The sequence below is a fragment of the Equus caballus genome, chromosome 6 (genome assembly GCF_041296265.1).
Source record: "Equus caballus isolate H_3958 breed thoroughbred chromosome 6, TB-T2T, whole genome shotgun sequence".
Lineage (NCBI taxonomy): Eukaryota > Metazoa > Chordata > Mammalia > Perissodactyla > Equidae > Equus > Equus caballus.
The window spans coordinates 96,521,230-96,542,153 of record NC_091689.1 but is presented as its reverse complement, the minus strand read 5'-3'; the positions used below and the strand labels follow the sequence as shown (position 1 = coordinate 96,542,153).

The 20,924-nt window shown below is 43.3% G+C and overlaps 1 protein-coding gene across 1 annotated transcript; it reads left to right on the top strand.

Annotated features, from left to right (window-relative positions):
* The first annotated feature begins 299 nt into the window (after positions 1-299).
* Positions 300-19,895, top strand: IL26 (interleukin 26). The gene is given in 8 exon segments (XM_023643964.2): positions 300-555; positions 651-663; positions 666-718; positions 890-1,098; positions 8,703-8,811; positions 13,354-13,528; positions 16,413-16,478; positions 17,485-19,895. Coding segments are annotated over 7 exon segments (753 nt in total). The 5' UTR covers positions 300-384; the 3' UTR covers positions 16,436-16,478; positions 17,485-19,895.
* The last annotated feature ends 1,029 nt before the right edge of the window (positions 19,896-20,924 follow it).

The following is a 20,924-nucleotide window of genomic DNA, read 5'->3' as shown; positions in this document are numbered from 1 at the left end:
TGGGAATTAAAAACATTGCACGTCCTCCTGGAGATCAGGCTCTTTTATCGGCATAGCGCAACTTGTAAAATAATGAAATCCGTTCTGATGTGCAACTGAAGTTCTGAATCTTTTGGAGACGGGGCCCCAGCCTTACCAGTAAACTGAGCTTTTACTTAACATCACAGATGGCATGGTCAGCAGTTTTTGATTATGAAGCAAGCTCTACAAAAGTAGAACAACCAAAGTGATCTTCCTCTGTATTGAACTGTACGTTATCTTTCACAGCATCTCTTTGGAGAGGCGGCCTTGAGGGCTGGAGTAAGTAGGTTATCCTCTCATCTAACCAATGCGAGGGGCTTTGGCTGCTGTGAGTGACACTGGCCCAGAGCCGGGTGGACGGAAATGTGGGTAAGTTGCACTTTGAGGTCTGGGTTGCTCTTTGTCACTCTGTCTCCTGCCGTTGTCAAGCACAAGCCAGCTGCCACCTCCAAAAGCTGCTACCCGTGGGGAACACTGTCCGGAGCTGTTGACATGCTGTGTGTCAAGGCGGCGTGGTTCAAAGCAACAATTCCAGTAAGTATTAGGCTCTGCTTGGAATGATGACGTGGAATTCTGGATAAAACACTTGTAATTCTGGATAAAACTTATTTCTCTTTGTTTCATTGTAGGAAGACCGCATAAAAAAATACGATTATTAAAAAAGAAAACAAAAAGGCTATTTATGGTAGGCTATAGGGTCTCTTCCTTTTTCATGCTTCTACTTGTTTGATGCTTTTTTCCTTGCATTTTAATTTTTCTGGATGGTCATTAAGTAATAGTCAGGGGGATGTTTCTGTGACATTTTACAAACGCTATTCATGGTTTACCTTATGCAATTTCTTTTATCTTATTTATAGAAAAACTGCAGATTCAAGGACAGCTTCTGTCCTTCTTCATGGAAGATGTTTTTGGTCAACTCCAACTACAAGTTCGCAGGGAAATACACTTTGTGGAAGAGTTTCACAGCCTTAGGCAGAAACTGAGCCGCTGTCTAAGTACGCACTGCAAATACCGGGAGTTTGATCCTGGAAACCTACCTAGAAAACAGCATGTAGAGAGCTGTCTCCACACCGAGGGGTGAGTACAAAGGGCTTGTGGTCCAGATGGAGAATCCTTCACCAGGGAAACAGCATCAACTCATAATGGCACTGTTCACGATTTCTTAAGGAATAGCACATAAAACATATTGAAGAGAGGTAAAATAACATGGAAAGCTCCTCAAAAAATGTTTATTTTTTATCATGCCCTCTTTATATGATTCCCAAGTAATTCCTTCATTCATTTAATGAATATTTCTTAGGCACCAACTATGTGCCGAGCGCTATTCTAGGCTGATACTGCTTTCTTCCTCTCTCTGTTTCTTTCCTTCTTTCTTCCTTCCACCCTTCCTTCCTTCCACCCTTCCTTCCTTCCACCCTTCCTTCCTTCCTCCCTCCCTTCCTTCCTTCTTTCCTTCTTTCCTTCCTTCTTTTTCTCTCATATTGATGAGAGATTTTAGATTGCCTTTTTCTTATTTATTTATCCAATTTTTTGTAGTTATATTCTTTTTAAGTCATAGTCACAGTCAAAACTTAAACAACGGCATATGTCTTCTTTGATACCTGAATTATTTGATGCTACAGTATGGTCGCGGCCACCATAAGTAATGGGGAATTAATTAAGAAAGCAAAAGTGACCACATTTCTCTGAAAACATCCGTAGTAATAAAGACAAGTACAGAAAAAACCCCCCCAAAACAAGCATAAGCCAATATCGGATTTGTGCAATATTAGGTGACTTTCCTCTGTGGGGAGTGTTGATCTTTTCTGTGACCTTGTCTGGGTTCCAGGCATGCTTTCTGCTGCCCCCTGGGCTGGGCCTTACAGGTGCGCACAGGTAGGGGGGTGCTGATGACTTCAGTCCTGGGGGTGCCCAGTGGAAACGAGCTGCCTACCTTTGGGCGTCATGGTCATTGAGACTTCAACGCTGGGCAGTTAGAGGTGGATTTTTATCCTTTAAGAGTTAGGATGTTTTTTCCTTTTTTTTTTCTTGTAGTCCATGAAGTGCTCAGTAACTCAGATTCCGGTCCATGATACAGAGAATTTTTATGAGGGTTAGGTGGTCAGATAGGTAATAAATTTCAACAAATTTATGTTGTCTTTTTCTTTGGTTGGTTTGATTTAAGTTGTGTCCTTGTTTAGGACTTGGGTTGCGTGGCTTTTCATAAACTGTCCTATTCCACTAAGGTGACAACAACAAGAAAAATTACAAAGCGGTCCCTCTTCGTAGAACACAGAGAGAACGCCCGGGGCCGGTGCCCTCGCCTGAAATAGAGGGAAGATCATTGCCCCTCTGTGCTTTATTCTGTACTTAACCTATGAAGTCACCTCATAAGACCGTGAATAGTATTAATGGTCTTAGATTAAATCGTTACACAATTTTATATTTCACTTTGCCCCCAGCTGGTTAGGTTATTATTACCCCAGTAAGAATTTTCACCAGTAGACCCGGAGGGGAGAACAAACCCTCAAGGACTTAATGTTTGGGGAGATGGTGGGATGGTGAGGGTCCCTGCAGGCGACAGTGGAGTCCTCTGAGGGACAGCAAGCTTCTCTCATGTCAGCATCTGCAGACAGGATCCTCTTCAGGCTTTTTTTCTTTGTTTTTTTTTTTTTTTTTTTTAAAGTACTTTCTGTTTCTCTTTCTGCTGGAGATCTTAGTTCCTCTGTGTGGGTGCTGTCCAGGCATGAGCCATCTGATTTAATTTAATGTTATCCTGATGAAGTTTGTTAATGACGGCGAGGCGCTGGAGGAAATCTTTGCCTGACACAGTACTGTGTATCTGGACACTGGAGCCCCAAAAGCCACGTCTGTGTTTTGCCCTTAATTCAGTTTCCTTGGGTCGAATAGCCAGAGAACACATAACGACAGCTATAACAGATCCAAGCAATGTTCTAGATGAAAACTTACAAAGCGTAGAACTGCCTGGGAACTCTGGTTTTCCTCGGTTTGTTTTTGGAGGAGCTTTTTCCCATGGGACCTCGGTCTGTTAACAGTGATGCTTCTTTCAGGGCCACACAGCAGGATGGGCGCCGGGTGGCACCTGTCACGCTGGTTGTGGCGGCTTTCCAAAGCGGCTGGCTCCCCCTTCTGGCCGAATGCTAACACATCATCCAGTCGCCCTGGCACAGCCTCCTTCCTGAAGCCGGCGCTGTTGGCTTCTGTTCCCGTCTCTCAAGCTCTGGGGTACACCAGCCACCTCTGGGGAGCTGCAGAAGAGACAGTCAGAGGACGGGCCTGAGCTCTGGCAAGCCTCTGCAGACGTTGCTTTAGGGAAATACGTGCTTGCCTTGTGTTTAATCTTTTGCCCAATCAGAATTTTATATTTTTGGCAAGAGAAACTGGTGTCTGTTTAATATAAATTCACTGAGCATCTGCCTAGGTGGAATTCTACACTAGTGGTTGGGGCAGGGTTTAGCAGGGAGAAGCTATAAAATATGAACTAGGCAGCATTAACTTAGCTGTGATACTTTCTTAATAAAAAATGGGCACTAAATATAGTCAACATATAAACAGCCAATATTTAGAAAATAATTACACTTGCTGTATTTCCCTTGTTGACTTGGTATTGGGGCTGTTACAGGAAAGATGCGTAAAACACAGACCTTGGCCTCTAGGAGTTTTACAGTGTGTGTGTGTGTGTTTGTGTATTTTGTGTATATGTGTGTGTTTGTGCTTGTGTATATGTGTGTGTTTGTGTATTGTGTGTGTGTGTGTGTGTTGATAGGAGGATTCTAGGTGGAAGGAAGGGGAGTGCCAGGTAACTTCACAAACGGTTACAAGAGGAGGACAGGAGACGTGCTGTCGGGACAGTCCTAGCAAAGCTCTGGGGATGCTCACGTCTGGACGGACCAGGAAAGGTTTCAAGAAGGAGGGAGGGGCTTTGAGAGGGGCCCTGGATTCTGTGGGTTCTATTTGCACAGAACCTTAACATATTTCAAAACTGGTCCAAGCCTTCTTGCACGATCTGGAAACAAGAGGAAATGGCCCAACCCCTGTTTCCAGCATCCAGAACTCTCGGCTAACGCTCAGGTTAGCGTGATAATATAGGCTAAATAGGATGTCGAGGGTTTTATTAAAAAACCAGCAGTGCATTCGTCATGTTGTTTCCAGAGCTAAATGCTATCTGAGTTCAAAACAGTTGACTTACATACAGAATTTTGGCATATAGTCCACTCGCTTACCACCGTATGTATTTGGGATTTGAATTAACGCCAACAATAAAGCGTTAGTGTGTGCTCTTCTGAAAATCATTTTTCCCCTCAAAACTTGGAAAAACAAAAAAAGCAAAATATATGATGCAGATTGCTCTGTATAATTTGTAGAATCCAACAATTATTTATTTTGTATCTTAATACGTTGAAGACACTTGTAAGGATTACTATTGTTCTTTATAATTTGTTACCTTGTAAAGGTATTTTTAAATGTTCTAGTTCTATGTGGATATTTTATTTCTGTTGCCACTTTTTAATGGACATCCAGAATTGTTAAACAAAAAAGATTACTATGCTAAAGACACAAAGAGATTTTAATTTTCGATAATACCTTTGCAGATCATATTCTGCCCTATTTTACCAAAAAGGCTTTCACTCTGGGTGAATTTGTTGATTATACACTGAACTAACTGGAATTTTTCATGTATCAAGAGCAAAGTACTAAATTCCTCCTTTAAAATTGACGGTGAACTTCCTTGGTGTTATTAGGACCATTTGGGTCAGGGAAATATTCCAGTCTCGGTGATGGAATACCGATGTATTGTATGACCAAATCTCATTAGCTTGGGGGTATAACCTGAGTTATATCTGAGTTATCCTTGGTGGGGGTTTTGCATCATCAGAGAAAAAACTTAACAACTGAGTCTATACCATCAGGAATTAGACGATGGATCACATGCTGTCAGCCGGGCGTGATCAGTGTTTCTTCCCTTGTTTCAGTTCACATGGAGCCGTCAGATCACTGGCTGTAGAGAGTGGCACAACTCTTCTGACATTAATACCACCAACCAACAATTGGACATTTCTAGACTTTAGATTTCTTAGTTCAAAATTCAGATACAAAACTAAAATGTCCGTGGCAAGTAAATAGTGCTGGTTTTTCCCCTTATTTGTTCTTTTCCAGATAACTTGGTGCCACTTATTACTATGTGATGAAGGCAAGGAAATACATAATTATCCACATTTTGAGGGTTGATGGATTTATACTTGATGGGCAGCCACTGTGTGGCTGGGACCAAGGGTTTTTCTTCCCTTCTTTCATTCCTTATTTCTTCCTTCTTCCCTCCCCCATCCCTCTTTTCCCCAAACATATTTTCAGAATATTCCGTGTACCTTCTCTAGGGCAATTTGCTAAATTGTCAATTTGCCAAATGGCCAACTTTTTGAATCCATTGTTTCTTTTACTTATTTGGGTTCATTGATTGGCTTTTATTTTATCTTCATATGAGAGAATTCCTTCTTTTTAAGGAATATTCTAATTTGTCTCAGTTCCACATTCCTGCTTCTGGAATTGGAGACTGACAGTAGAGAGAAGGGGGACTGGGGGAATAGGGGAGAGTCAGAAGAAGTGAATATTTTTGAATATGCAGAATTCTTAGGAAGACATGTAGCATTGGTATATTCTTATGCACGGAAAGAATGCCTTTGTAAGAATTCTCCAAAGTCAAGATGCATTCAAGTATATGTACCAGTTTCAGTACTAGAGAGACACTAGCTGCTATAACAAATCCTCCCACAAATTTTAGCAGCTTCCCATTTTAGAACTTTATTTCTTACTCATGTAAAATTTCAGTTGGGATTTTTCTGGATGAAGTGTCTTTCCTCCACATTATGACTCAAGGATCCAGGCACCTTCCACATGGCAGCTCTGCCTTTCCCCAGGTCTTTTGCATTCAGCCAGGCCAAGGCGGATGAGGGCAGGAAGAGGACATGTCAGCTACTTATAAGCCTTGCTCCCACAGGACACCTGTCATTCTGCTCATATTCCATTGGCAAGAACGGGTTGCACAGCCACAGGAAGTGCAAGGAATCCTGGGAAGTGTAGTCTAGCTGATGGCTAGGAAGAAAATGAAATAGATTTTGACTAATAGCCAGCAGTCTAGCTATCCAAGAACTTTTCACCGTATATTATATGACCAGGGCCATGCTTAGCTTATAGGGTATGTTGGTGCAAATTAGAGAAAGAATATAGCTTTGTGTGAGCATGGGGTAGTGAACGGAACACCCCCTTAGACTGAGCACTCGTGCGCCCTCATCTGGACAATGGTACAGGGCGGTTCTGTTCATGAGTGCAGTCAGCGAATTGTTTCTCCTTATGAATATATTCTTCTCATGAATAAGAGTGGAACTGAGGCAGACGAAAGTTGAACTTTCCTTGAAGTGGTGTTATAAGGACAAATGAAAACCCAATCAACTGAAACTAAATGGTTAAAAGAAACAGGTAAATGTTGTGATTTGACTTTCTGCAAATCGGCTTACAGCAGCTTGGGCTGCTTCCGTATTTCCAGGTCCTGTGCTGGTGCTGGGTAGGAAAGGCCGGTACAGTTCTGTCCCTACTCTCCAGGGTCTACACTCTTCCTGGGAGTGGTGTAAACAGAGAAGGTCAATGGACCGCGAGCTGCGACGCCTGGGAAGGCTGAGTTTAGGGTCTCACGAAGTCACTGTGGAAGCACAAAGGAGGATGTCATTAATTCCGTCTGCTCCGGGGCTTGGGGTGTGTGCAGGGAGAGACTCAAAAGGGTGTTACTGAAGGAGGCAATGACTGAGTTTAATTTCTGGGGAATAAGGGGCAGGAATGGCAGGGGAGAAGCTTGAACAAGGGCTTGATGGTATGAAACACCATCCCGTATTCAGGAAACTGGATATAATTGGGTATGAATGTAAAGTGACTTGGGGAATGTGAGGAGGAGGCTGGTTGGTTGGATTTTAGCCAGGAGATGCTGATGGGGGCCAGGTGACGAAAGGCCTGGTAAGACTGGCTGAGGAGTTTGGATTGTATCCTGAAGAAAATGGAAAGTCGTTGGATGGCACAGCACGATGAAATATTCTATGTTTTAGGACGATCTCTTTGGTGACTGTAGAGGAGTGTAGATAGGGGTGAGACTCGAGGCAGAGGAGTCAATGAGAAGAGCCTTGCAATCATGCGCCCGGACTAAAGGGGTGGCACACTCTGGGACGAGCCCACGCTTTCTACTCAAGGGCTGGCTGGTAGTGGTGTCATTTACTGAGTGCAGAGGCAGAAGGCCTGGAGGAAGGTAGGCAAGTTGCTTTAGACCTGCTAAAAGCTTGAGGAGTCCATGCGCAAGGATAATCATGCATAGGATGTATGCTCTCCCTGGATGTTTTGTGTATTTGTAAAATTTATGATGCATTTATTAACGGATTTGTTGACACATAATCAGCATACAATTAACTGAATATTTGAAGTGTGTAATTTGGTAGTTTTGACTTGTATACACTTGTGAGACCACCACCACAATTAAGATAATAAACACATCCATAACCCCACAAAATTTCTTTGTGTTTCTTGGTAACCCTCTCCCTGTTTGCCCCGTCCCTCTGGCCCCAAGGAACCACTGATCTGCTTTCTGTCACTATAGCTTTGTCTGCATTTCCTAGAATTTAATGTAAATGGTATTATATGTGTTATACTCTTTTATGTCTGGCTTCTTACATCCAGTGTTATTTTGAGATTCATTCACGTTGTTGAGTGTATCAATAAGCCCTTCTTTTTGATTGCCAAGTAGTATTCCACTGTAAAGATATATTTCCATTTATTTCTCTATTCACCCATTGATGGATATTTTTTTTTCCAGTTTTTGATCACAAATAAAACTGCTATGAATATTCACATACAAGTCTTTGTTTGGGTAAATACCTAGGAGTGGAATGGCTGGATCATAGGTTAGGTGTGTGCCAAACTTTGTAAGAAACAGCTAAACTGTTTTCCAACATGGTTGTGGCATTTTACATTTCCACCAGTCATGTTGCCCAATATCCTTGCTATCACTCACTGTGGTCAATGTTTACAAATGTTAACCAGCGTGGCTGGAACCTAGTGGTATCATATTTGTTTTCGGTTTGCATTTCCCCAATCATTAACGAGATAGAGCATCTCTTGATTTGCCTATTTATCATCTATATATCTTCTTTGCTGAAGTGTCCAAATATTTTGCACCCCCAGCCCCCTTTTTAAAATTTGATTGTTTTCTTACTGAGTTTTGAGTAAGTTTGTTTTAAAACATATTCTGGATACAAGTCCTTTGTCAGATATATGATTTGCAAATATTTTCTCCCAGTCTATGACATCTTTTCATTATCTTAACAGTGTATTTTGAAGAGAAGAGATTTTAAATTCTGTTGATGTCCAATTTATCAATGTTTTTCTTTAATGAATCATGCTGGCGAGCTGTAGGGAGGCCGAGGGAGAGCACAAAGATGGCATCTCCTGGCCTATGTTCCCTGAGAGCACCTCCGTAGCCTTTAGATTTGTGGTAAATCTGAAGCCTGTACTTAGGCTGAAGCTCCAGGTCAAGTAAATGGCCTTTTTCACAGGAAGACTGGGGTGTGTTTTGGTCTGCTGTCCGTGCCGTGCCCTGGAGATGATAACCTGTCAAGAGCTGTCTCTCTGATTTTTCCTTTTCACAGGGCCCAGAAACATGAGGCTCCATGGACAGACACCACAGCTGGTGCCCACGGCGTCCCCTGTGTGGACCGTGCAAGCCTGCTGGCTTTAGCGGATCAGTGGGCGTGCTTGGTAATTTTTCTTTGAATATCAGACATTATAAATTTGACCTTATAGGGTCCTAGATAATTTTTGTATTTCTGTAAATATTATTGACCTTTGTTCCAGGACACAGGTAAATTATTTGAAAGCAGTTTGATTCTTTCAGATGTTGTTTTCAAGTTTCGTCAGTTAGGACCAGAGCCTTGCTTAGCTCAGTGCTCATTTTGCCCCATGCTGAGGCAGCATGCTTCTGTCAGCTCTACCCAGTTCCCTGTGGCTGCTGTTTCCCCTCTCCTCTTTTTCCTCCTGCTTCTTCTTGCAATTTACTTGTTTAAAAAATCAGGTTATTTGTCTTACAGAGCTTCTCATACTCTGTAATTTTCTGATTGCATTTTCATCGGTTCACTGAATATATTCTTTTATTTTTTTAAGTAATTTTTCTTTTTAAAGATTGGCACCTGAGCTAACAACTGTTGCCAATCTTCTTCTTTTTTTCCTTTCTGCTTTTTCTCCCCAAATCCCCCCAATACATAGCTGTATATTCTAGTTGTGGGTCCTTCTAGTTGTGGCATGTGGGACGCTGCCTCAACGTGGCCTGACAAGTGGTGCCATGTCTGCGCCCAGGATCCGAACCAGCGAAACCCTGGGCCCCTGTAGCGGAGCGCGTGAACTTAACCACTCGGCCACGGGGCCGGCCCAATATATTCTTTTCTTATTTCCCATAGATTAGTAATTACATATAGAGACTAGATCAGATTCAGTCTGAAGATGCTTTAAAGATTCCTGTAGATCTCAAATACTCTCAGACTGTATAGGGAACCTATAATTGCTTAGTTGAATTCATTAAATAACATACCTAATTGCTAGTGATCAACGTTGAAACTGAGAAAAAAAATTCCATTAGTTTTCAAGATTTCTTCATCTACTTTAATCAACATTTTGAGAGCCTGAATAGTAATTGGTAATTAGAGAGATACATTTCTTTATATTGATCGTATATAATTAATTGTGAAGTCTGACAAGTCTTGGCAAATAGAATATTTGTGTTTCCATTTCTTATAGCATACCTGATAAGTAATTTGTATCATCAGTTGCAACTAGCTTATCTACTTGTGAAGCATTGCCAACTATTTATCCTTCTAATTTCAAATATTTTTCTAATTACAATTGGTTAACTGATAAAACTAGAAGTAGGAAGTGAGACCAACCCTGTTCTGGTGTTTCCTTAACTGCGGAATCCAAAACCTGTCTTCAACCATACCAATAATCTCATCTTGTGGTTGTTGGAAGAATTAAATGAGATAATACAGAAAAGGGTCTAGCATGCAGCAGTTCTGCAAAATTGCCAGTGTCTTTCCTTACTGCTTTCCACACACAGAATACTCATTTTCTTCCAAATACATTTTCTCCACAATTTCCAAAGGAGTGGTTCTCTTAAACAATCAAATACCTTTTTAGTGCCTAATGTTAGTGTCGACTTCCATAATGTGTATAATATACAGTAGTACTCTGATTGACAGGTAAAGAGGCAATTCGTTCCTGGTAAATATGTTTTCTAATTTTATTATAGAATCTCCTTGTTGACAAATTCATTCCTTGGTTAATAATATATAACTTCTCCGTCAAATTGTGGGCACAGCTCTATCACTTCATGTACTAAATTGCATGGACTTGTTCTTTTTTTTATTGAGATATAATTGACATATAACATTATATTAGTTCCAGGTGTATACCATAATGATTTGATATTTGTATCAATTGCAAAATGATCACCACAATACGTCTAGTTAACTTCGTTGCATGGACTCATTCTGATACATGATAATTATGCTGAGGATTTATAAAGTTATGCTATCCTAGTATCTTTTTGTATTTAAGGTATTTAGAACTCTTCCTAGTTTTTTTTCTATGATTGGAAAATGGAGAAATGTTTTGTGAGGGTCTAAGATTATTGTAGGTAAGTGAGATTATATACACTTATTTATGTCAGATGATTCTGCTAGTTATAGAGAATAGAAAAATGGCATCATGCTTGCAAATTCTTCTGATACATATTTACTCAGGTACTGGTTATCCACCATTTGTTTTTTAAAATTAAATGTCTGACTATGAATTTGGTTTTGAAGAGACACTGGTTTATAGTTTAGTTACTCTTTCCTTCTTTCATGCAACCTCCTTGGTTGCAAATATAGTCACGCTTTAATTTAATTTAATTAACTTATTTTTTGAAGTTTGTTCTTTATTGAGGTAACTGGTTTATAACATTATATAAATTTCATGTGTACATCATTATGTTTCAATTTCTGTGTAGACGACACCATGTTCACCACCCACAGACTCATTGCCATGCATCAGCACACAGGTGTGCCCTTTTACTCCTTTTGTCTTCCTCCCGGCCTCCCCTCTGGTAAACACCAATCTAATCTCTGTAGCTATGTGTTTGTTTGTTGTTGTTGTTTTTATCTTCCAATGAAATCTTGCCATTTGTGACAACAATAAACTAATTTTAAAATTTTCTTTCTGACTTTCCTCTAAACCTTTCTGGTCTCAGTGGTTCTGTGTTAACGTCCTAGTGCCCACACTTTCACCAAGCTGACATTTAATTTTTTTAAAAATCTATTTTCAAAACAGGCTACACTGATATACTTTTCTCAATTTTTATTTTAAATGCACCTCAGAGGCTGGCCCCGTGGCCCAGTGGTTAAGTTCCCTGCTCCACTTCCACGGCCTGAGGTTTGGGCGGTTCGGATCCTGGGGACAGACATGGCGCCGGTCACCAAGCCATGCTGAGGCGGCATCCCACATAGCACAACCAGAAGGACCTACAACTAGAATATACAACTATGTACTGGGGGGGCTTTGGGGAGAAAAAGGGGAAAAAAAAGGAAGAAGATTGGCAGCAGATGTTAGCTCAGTGCCAATCTTTAAGAAAATAAGTAAATAAATAAATGCACCTCAGATAATATTTGTAAGACATCACAGGAAAAACTGCAAGAAGTTACTAAGATTTACTTAAAACTCTACACCTGCTGCCATACAATAAAGTTAAGTTAATTTAATCTTTAATTCAATCCCGTATCTATCTATTTTTGGGGAAAGTTAGTTTCAGGAAATCAAGGCCATGGCCAGAGTACGAACTATCTTAACCATTAAGGTCAACTAAAAAAAATATATAAATAATCCACACAAATCAAAAAGAGATGGTGACAGCCCGGTGTGAAGTTGTATGCTGAGGGAGATAAAATATAACAGATTTCACGTGTGGTTTTACACTCCTCCCGTGAGGGTGAGACTGCGAGGTTACTGTATATGTTTATAATAGGATATAATACAATAAAACTCTTTTCGTCGGAAGGATCTGAGGTGTTCTTTGTTCGAACAAAGTATGAGTAGTTCCCTCTCCAAAGGACGGTATCGGTGCGCAGCTGGCCCCTCACTGACCCACGTGCTTCACTTCCTCGGAATTATCAGTGGTGAGAGATTTTCCATTTTCACTTAGCTGTCATACACAATACCAGTTTGTGTGATTTTTCAAACATGTGAGGATATTGGGGACACAAATTAAGGATTGTACTATTTGTTCCTCCCATTGTTTTAAGCAAAGCGCTAATGCTGATGAACGCCTAGGACACGCTTCAAACTCTTATTAAGCCAGCAGGCTTCCTGGACCCTGAGCCGTCAGCTGGGGCTTGCATTTCATTCACTCATTCATTCATTCAGCAAAACCTCATTGAATATCTAGTATTTTCTGAACGCTATTCCAGGTGCTGGGGGTTGAACAAAGATTGACAGGTAACACCCTTGTCCTTACAGAACTCCTTGAACACGCTTTCAGCCAGTCTCAGACTGAGACAGGGGCTGTGCTCTGGGGGGGCTGGAGGCTGGGGGCCACGTGCAGGTTGTCGAGTCTGGGGTTTCAGCTGGGACTGGAAGGGTGTTTAACCTCTCTGCTCTCTCCAGCCTCGGAGCATCCTGCTTCCTCTGCCTGCCTGTCCCATCTCCCTGCTCCTTCTGCTCCATCTTACTCGCGCTTTAAAGTGCAACTCATTTGTCTTCTCCTTCTGAGAGCCCACAGTTGATCGCCTCTGCTCTGTCCCCCAGAACAGTTGTGTTTTTTTTCTTTTGTGAATCACAGTATTTATCACATAGCACTGTAAATTTGCATCACTGTCTGTCTCAGTACACTGTGAGCCAGCACTTGTGCCCAAGGCGATTTTCATCTCGTCGGGTACTTTTATAAACTGAATAAACCAAGGCTGGGTGGGCATGGCTAGCGTCTGGTGAGTATGCAGTAAAACGTATTGACTTGACGATGAGTGATTGGGCCGTGGCCTCGGGTTTGTTCCGTGACTATCTCACGCTTCTCTTGGAGGCGGTCCTGGTGATTCCAGCCTACTGTAAACGGCCTCTAGTCTAGATGGCGTCTGCTTTGGCTGTTTCTCAAATCATCAGCCGTTTCTGCAGTGAAACTGCTGACCCTTCGTTGTGCATTCTGTTTTCAGCAAATGCAACTATACACAGAAATAAAAGGTAAAGGAAACTATTCTTTTACAAACTCCTCCTTCCAAGCAGACCAGTCTGAATACGGCAGTAAAATCTGGCTGTCCCATCGGGGCTGTAGACATCTTTAGAGCAGTGAGGAAAATGAGAACCTTCCGCGTCACATCTTTACCGGGATCAGCTCCAGGAAGTGGAGCTGGAGGCACCAGAGAGCGTCCCATAGGCTCGAGTGGCAACAGTGGAATTGGTAAGTGTTTTTGCTTTTTGGCCAAACTTAGTTTTTCTCCTTTTCTACTCACCTCGTTCCTCCTAGGACAGCGTGTGCCTCGATGGAGCGAAGTCAGAGGCCTTTCTGGTCCTTCCCACCTGCTGTAGGGCGCACTGTGGGTCCCAGCTCTCTGGCAGAGGGCAGAGTCCACAGGAAAGCCTCAGTGATCTCTCGTTTCTGTAAGAACGGACAGCGTTGCGTTGGCTTCTTTGGTCTCCCCCTCTCAGTGTTAAATCTTTAAATCCTAACACGTGTATATTTTGTATCGTCCATGTGACTTGTTTCTTCTGTGCTTTGTAATTGATCCCTGCATCTGAGAACTTTGATATACTGCCTGGAAAGTAGGCGAGTATTGATTCTGCTTATGAAGTCCCCTTTTTTCCAGTTGCAATTGGGGCCAACTACTTTTATATTCGCTATTTCGGGCCAGAAGGACTTCGAGTCTCCTCAAACTCTCAGTTTCTAAAATAGTGGGCAGACTTCTCTAAATTCTTTCCTTAGCTGCTGTCTTGTTTGGAACTGGACTTGGTGTTTCTAGAATTTCTGTTTGCAGTTCTAATCTGAAAAAAAAAATCAAAAAAGAAAACAACACCTTTCCACCTCACCCCATCCCCGTACCCATGGGATTTCTCCTTTTGTTCATTATCACATTGTCCATTTTCAGGTTGAAATCTTCTCCCTCTCGGCCAATCGGCTTAGTCTTTGAAAGCTATTTACATCATTTCCCCTCATGTCATCCAGAGCACGGATCTTGCATGTAATCTCTCTTTGGAACCAGATTTTGCAGGTTTTCAACAAGAGTTTGCCTTAGTTGGAATATCTTTTCCAAGTTATGCTGTTTTTTTTCAGCGTAATATAGTTGTCTGAAATACAGACTCTGAGGGCAGACGGAGCGCTGGGGTTCAGATCTCCGCTCTTCCCTTTGCTAACTGTGTGAACACAGGCATAAAGCTGGCCCCCTGCTTCTGTTTCCTAACCTGTAGAAGGAGAATCATCATAGCGCCTGTCTCACAGGGTCCTTGTGAGGAGCGAACGAGATAATGTGATTACAGCCTCCAGATGAGTGACTGACAGGACGCGTGTTGATTACTGATATTTTCACCCGACAGTCTCAGGATTTCTGTCTTCACTTGAGGGGGAATTGGGATAAAGAAGGGAGCTCCTGGAACTACTGAATTTTTACCCTCTAATACTGATCTTGTACTTTGCTGATTTTCCTAGATCTACAGCTACCTTGAACTTAAGTGCATCACGGACTGCCTGACCCGTAGTAGGCCCTTGCTGACCGTTGTTGAATCAGTGACTGTGTTCTCTGACATTGTTACCACTGTCTCAGATCTATCACGCATTGTTTTGGCCTCAAGGATTTGGTCTGGGTTGAAATGTCACCCTGTTGGTTCAGGGCTCTTCTCACACGGAGGGCCAGCTCTGTGCTATGAATTCTACAAGCTGCCCCCTGACTGGAATGTTCTGTGTCTGTAGCTCTCGGGTGCCTGAGCAGGAAAGCTGATTCCTTCCTGTGCAGCCACTGAACTGGAGGTCGGGTCCCCACCTGGGCAGAGTCGTGACACCATCCCTACCTTTGAGCTGCTGCGACCGCCTTCAGGACCAACTGTCCTGTCCGTCAGTTGTTTTCTCTTGATAGGAAAGGAGCCTGGACGCCACCCCTTGTCCTCGTCTCTTCTTTGGGTTCTGGCCTGAAAGGACCTATTGGTTGACGCTGGCCATGTTTTATTTGTTTTACTAGGTGTTGTTATTTAACTGTTTCCACTTCATTGAATGTTATCTTTATTGATGCATCTGACACTATCTTTTCACTAGGTCAGGACACCCTGTGACACCTCGGGTGGGTGACTTAACCATTGGGGCCTTAGTTTTCTTTTCTGTAATTGAAAAGAATTGGCCTGTACCATCTCCTCGGTCTATTCCGGTGCTAAGGTTTTATGAGTAAAGACTAGGTAGATAAAGGAGACTCCTTCACCTTTTTCTTCTCTTCCCTTTTCTCTGATTAACCCCATGAAAGTTTGTGGGAGAAGAGAGGATGGTGTTAACTTCCCCCAACTTGACTCCTAAGCAATTCCTGTGCTCAGATAGGGTTTGAAAATTCACCTCGTCCAAGGAGGCTGGCAGTTTCCCCCAGCCAGGCTACCAGCCACTTCTCAAGACATCAGCCTGCTCCTTCTCCTGATTTAGAAACTAATATTAATTTTCTGGTGCTTTCTCCTAGCAAGCGATGCCTAAATATTGTACTGTGCAGTGTACATAACAGCCAGGGTGATTTTTCAAAAAGTAAATTTTTTCTTGTCATTCCCACATCTCCCATGTTTTCCATGTCTCTCTTGCTCCATTGTCCCAGCCTTGCTGCCTCTTTCTTTCAGTTTCTGGAAAGCACTAAGTCTTTCCTGCCTCACGGCCTTTGCACGCCTTTCCTCTGCCTGAGATATTCTCTCCTGTGCATCCCCCCCGAACCCTCTTTTCTTCCTTCACTTCCTCGCATAGCTGACTCCTTCTCATTTTTCAGATCTTAATCTAAATGTCGTTATTCAAAAGAGCCCTCCCTGGCCACTCAGTTGAAAGCAGGTCATTCCTATAAATCCTTGTCGTAGAGTCTGTGCGTTACACACACAGCTCTAATTGTAACTTGTACATTTTTCTATTTTGTCTGTTGTCATATTTATCGTCTGCTTCCCCCATGAAGCTGTAAGCTCCGTGAGGACAGGGACCCTGTATTACTTTATTACCAGTGCATGGCCGTGCCAGGCATGCTATGCCTCCTCACTGAAGGCCTGTTGGACGGATGGAAGAGTGAGTGTGATTACAGCATCTTCAACAATATGATCTGTGTTTCCTGTTGACTCCTTAGATTTCCTATGCCTCGTCAGCTAGAAAGATAAAACCCAGTACCAGGATGAAAAGAACATTTTATAAGGTAAGTATTCCACATCCTTGTTTTTGAATACTTTGTTTTTTAAAATATAAAAGATTTCTGCTTTCATATCTCTACTTCATCTGCAGATTGGAAGCGAAGGGATCTGCAGAGCAGTCAGGGAACTGGGTATCCTTCTTTCCTGGATTAAACAATTCCTGGAAAGCATTAAGCAATTCAAGAAGCCAAGTGCATTGATTTGATTGTTATTTTGAAATATAATGAGAATCACCAGAAGTAAATTTATAACAGTGTGTTTCTTTTAAAAAATTATGTACATAGTACTGACAGCAGGTTAGATGATTCAGAATAGACTAGAGGAATTTAACATCATAAAGTTTTGGAGATAAGCAAATTGTCACTACTATGTACATTTTCTGAATTTTTGAAGAATGCTTTCATCATGGACATGTTTTGTTACTCCCGAGTACATTGTATAAATTTAATTTAAAAGTGTATAACCAGAATTAACTCATGTAACATTTATGGAGGGAAAATGACAGCTTTCTGGGATACAATATAATGGTACTGAGATTTAAATAGATGCCCTGTATGTGATTATTATCTACTTAAGGGTTTGATGGGTATTAATTATGCCCAGTGTGAACTTAGCTGCTAATAGATTTTGATTTTAATTAAATAAGCTGTGTTTCCTTCTCCTGGATATCCTTCCTATGACAGTGATTTCACTGAGTGCATTGGGTAACAACAGATTGACCACATAGGACACACATGTAGACTAAGTACTGGAAATGGTTTACTAGGAACGACTTTGACAGATAACCCAAGCCACAGAAACTACAAGTAGCCAAGAAGAAATGATGCCTAACTTGCTAATGCTCCTTCGGGCGCTGAACAATTAGGAAAGTTGATAGAGGCAAACAGAAGTCTAAATGCACCTCAGATTCCACCACAGAAAAATTTCCATAGTGTTCCCCAGACCTTACTTGCCCAGCCAGCCCTTCAGTTAAATGAGTAATAGGGCCTGACCATTGTTTTCCATTTTCAGACTCTACTTCATGGCTATTGGGCAGTTTCAGCCAGCAGCTTGTGTGATGGCCAACTCACTTTCACAAAGCATCGTCGTGCACCCGCTGCTCACCGACAACACTGTGATCTGGTGTGTTGTGATGTGAGTGGGGGTGCTTCCTGAAGGCCTTAGTGGATTTTGTCCTCAGCACCTCGTCTCTTCACTGCTTTCCCCCCATCCAGGTCTTCTTGTCAATCATACAGTCATTTTTCTATTCACGAAGGGCCACCCTGTCTTGATTTATCTCATATTCCAAAATTGCCTCTTTGTTCCCTGTCCCTCCTCCTTTCTGCCTTCTCCATCAAGCCCCTTAGGCCCCATGTCTTATCTCTAGTGGGGACCTCATTACTGGACAAATCCACAGGGAGGCAAAGGTGTGGGGAGCAGAGGGGACTGGCCCCGGGGAGACTGGAGGACCCTCTTCCTCACGTGCTGCTGATCTCGGGCCCCCAGTGCAGGCTCCGAGGCCGTCAGCAGTGGGCAGCCTTCCTTCTTGGGGAACACTTGGGAGAGCTGGTATCCGGAGGACCAGGAGCCTCCCCTGGGCTTTGCAGTGGACCTGAGAGGAGGCGGTGCACCCACGGCCTCTCATTGCCCCACTTCCAGGGCCCTTTGTCTTCCAGGAACAAACTCCCCTCACAGTTCCACTTCCACAGAGCCTGGAGTCTCCTCCGTTCTTAAGCTGCTGCTTTATTTAGGGACTCCACACATGAGAGGAGCTGCGAAATAGTCATTTGCTGGTTGGCAAACTTCAGGTCCTTATGGATAGAATTTCCCCTGTGTTCCCCAATGCCTTTGGTTGACTGAATTCAATGTTTTTGTTTGTTTGCTTGTTTCCCAAATTCTTTGGTTTGCTCAGAACAGCCAAAAGGCTGATAAACTCAGTCCGAAGCACTATGGGAATTTACAAGTCATCGCCGAGTAAAAAAACAATATTCATGTTCTGGTGCCTATCTGCAAGCAAATTTTTTTCAAATGCCGAGGAGAAAAGCACAGTTTTAGTGTGTTTGAGTAAAGACTGGTGTATTGAACAGGCAGCTAAAGAGAGAGAAGCTGGGGTCCTTGTGCACAGCGAGGGAACTGTGCTGGTGGGGTCCCTGTGGGCTCAGGGTCCTTCCCTCCGATTTATAGGTGCCACTCTGGGCTTTATCAGAACCAGAGACGGTTACAGTTTGGGAAATGGCCACATAGCCCCAAATGTTCATGGGATGCTCTATCAGCCCCAAAGCTATGGAGCATATTGCTTCTGATAGAGCCCTCCCGGATCGTACCTAGGAGACTAAATTCCCATCAAAATGTTTATCTGTCAGTATGTGATTAGAACTAAAGGAGTTGAACCTGTCCTTAGCACGGGGTGGAGCAGAGGGAGCCTGAGTACAGTGAGCAGCCTGGAGTGGTGGAAAGAGCCGTTAGTGGGGTCAAGAGACCCAACTAGTCCCAACCCTGAATCATCAGCAGGTCACTCATAGAAAATATCAACGCCCTCGCAAGCCGACCCCTCACCCCTCATCCCTTCCTCTACACCACTTCTCTCCCACTGGCATGCTTGTATTGACTTGTTTTTTATTGACTGTCTCCACTGTATCAGAATTGGCTCTGTGGGACAGGACTTCTGTCTGTCTGTTCCCTGCAGGGTCCCCAGCACCCAGAACGGGGCTTGGACACAGGGCTCTCGGTAAGCATGTGGTGAATGTGTGACCCCATGAGTGAATGGGTTGAGGCCTTGGCCCTGCTGCTCTCTTAGGACGTGTGGCCAATGTCAGGTCACTTCGCCTCCGGGTCCTCCGTTTCTGGATTGGTCCTGGGTGAAGTTAGTAACCACGGGTGACCTATACAGGTATCTGCACAAGGAGGGACTTCCCTTAGTCCAGCTACGCTGCCCTCTCAGGGGCTCACACACTCTTCTTCTCTTCCCACCACCTACCCCCAAGGCCTGCTTTGCCTTGTTAATTTCTCCGGATGCTTTAAGGTTTCATTCAGACATCATCCTGCTGTTAATGGTTTCACTCATGCTTTTCTTCTTCACAGAACCTATCATAAATATGAATCCTCTGTATATTTAATATCTGTTTCTCCCACTAGATTGTCCTACTGTCTGATTCACTGCAGTTCTGCCCAGACCTTTATACACAGTATGTGCCCGATAAATATTTATTGAATGAATAAGTGAGTGAAGAAGTGAACTGGATTCGACAGCCTGTGAGGTTTCTTCCAGTTTGGGCACGTCTGCTGCCGTAATTTTCACTGGTTGGCGTGAACCGTGAGGAGTGTAACATGACAGTGCTTACCCCCTTGAGTCCTCTATGAGCACCATTTTATTATCTGCAAAACAGTGTATTTAAATCAACATAATTTTTACTTGCCCCAAATAAAAGGTACCTGTAAATAAATATATGACTCTTAAAATTGGTTACTGAACTTAAACGAACACGTTCTTAGCTGAAACATGTTCGTTTGAGTACCGTGGGGAATCGTGCAAACCCCAGGTGGAATGTGTCTCCTACATTGGGAAACACTGCATTATAATGAATTTCCACTGCCTCATTCTGGTCCAACTTAGAAATAGTTGCCAATTAGAACTTGGTCATTTTAACCTACCCACAGATACCAGTTTAGAAAAAGTCAAGCCACGATGTTCGGGTTTCAAACCGGTTTCAGAACTCCTGTCATTGTTTCCAGAGACGGAGGTACCACAGACGCTCACGCAGTCAGTCAGTCATTCCGTGGGGCTGATGAGTACGGCTCTCGACAGAGGAGGCTGGGATGGTGGCACAGCCCTCGTCCTTCCCCCGTCAGCCCGCGGGGTGAGTGGGCTCTGCGCAGGTAGCCGAGATGGATGCGGCTCCCCGGGGAGGGTCGCTGTGGGAGTCCCTGTTAGCGGTCAGATGCGTGCGTGGTGGCAGGAACAAAAAGTAAAAGCTCAGCCAGGCTGAGGAGAGAAATAGAAAATCCCGAAAGCAGATGCAGAACTGTGCTGTGACTCCCCACACGTCACGAAGACTCATGAGAGTGGAGTCCTTCACTCGGGCTGTCAGGTGTTAACTGAGAGGAAGTCCAATTGCTTCTGTGAACATTTACTGAATGCTCACTATCTGCTAGGCACACGGTCATGGCTGAGGTAATAACGATAAATAAAACTCAGTATCTCTCCAGCAATGTAGGACCTAGGAAGAGAGATAGTAGACAAACAGTCACACGGTGAAACGCGAGCACTGATGGAGCCTCGTGGAAAGTGCGGTGGAGTGGCCATCAGGCCACGCTGCCCTGAGGAGTGGAGTTTGAGGTCGTGTATCCTGTAGGACTCGGCTCAGGTGTCGTCTCTCCCAGCAAGGCTTCCTTGGTGCCCTCCTCCCAGCCTGGCTCCCTGCTGGGTTCCAGGCCCCTCGCACAGCACGTTTCCAGAACAGCAGTTACCACGT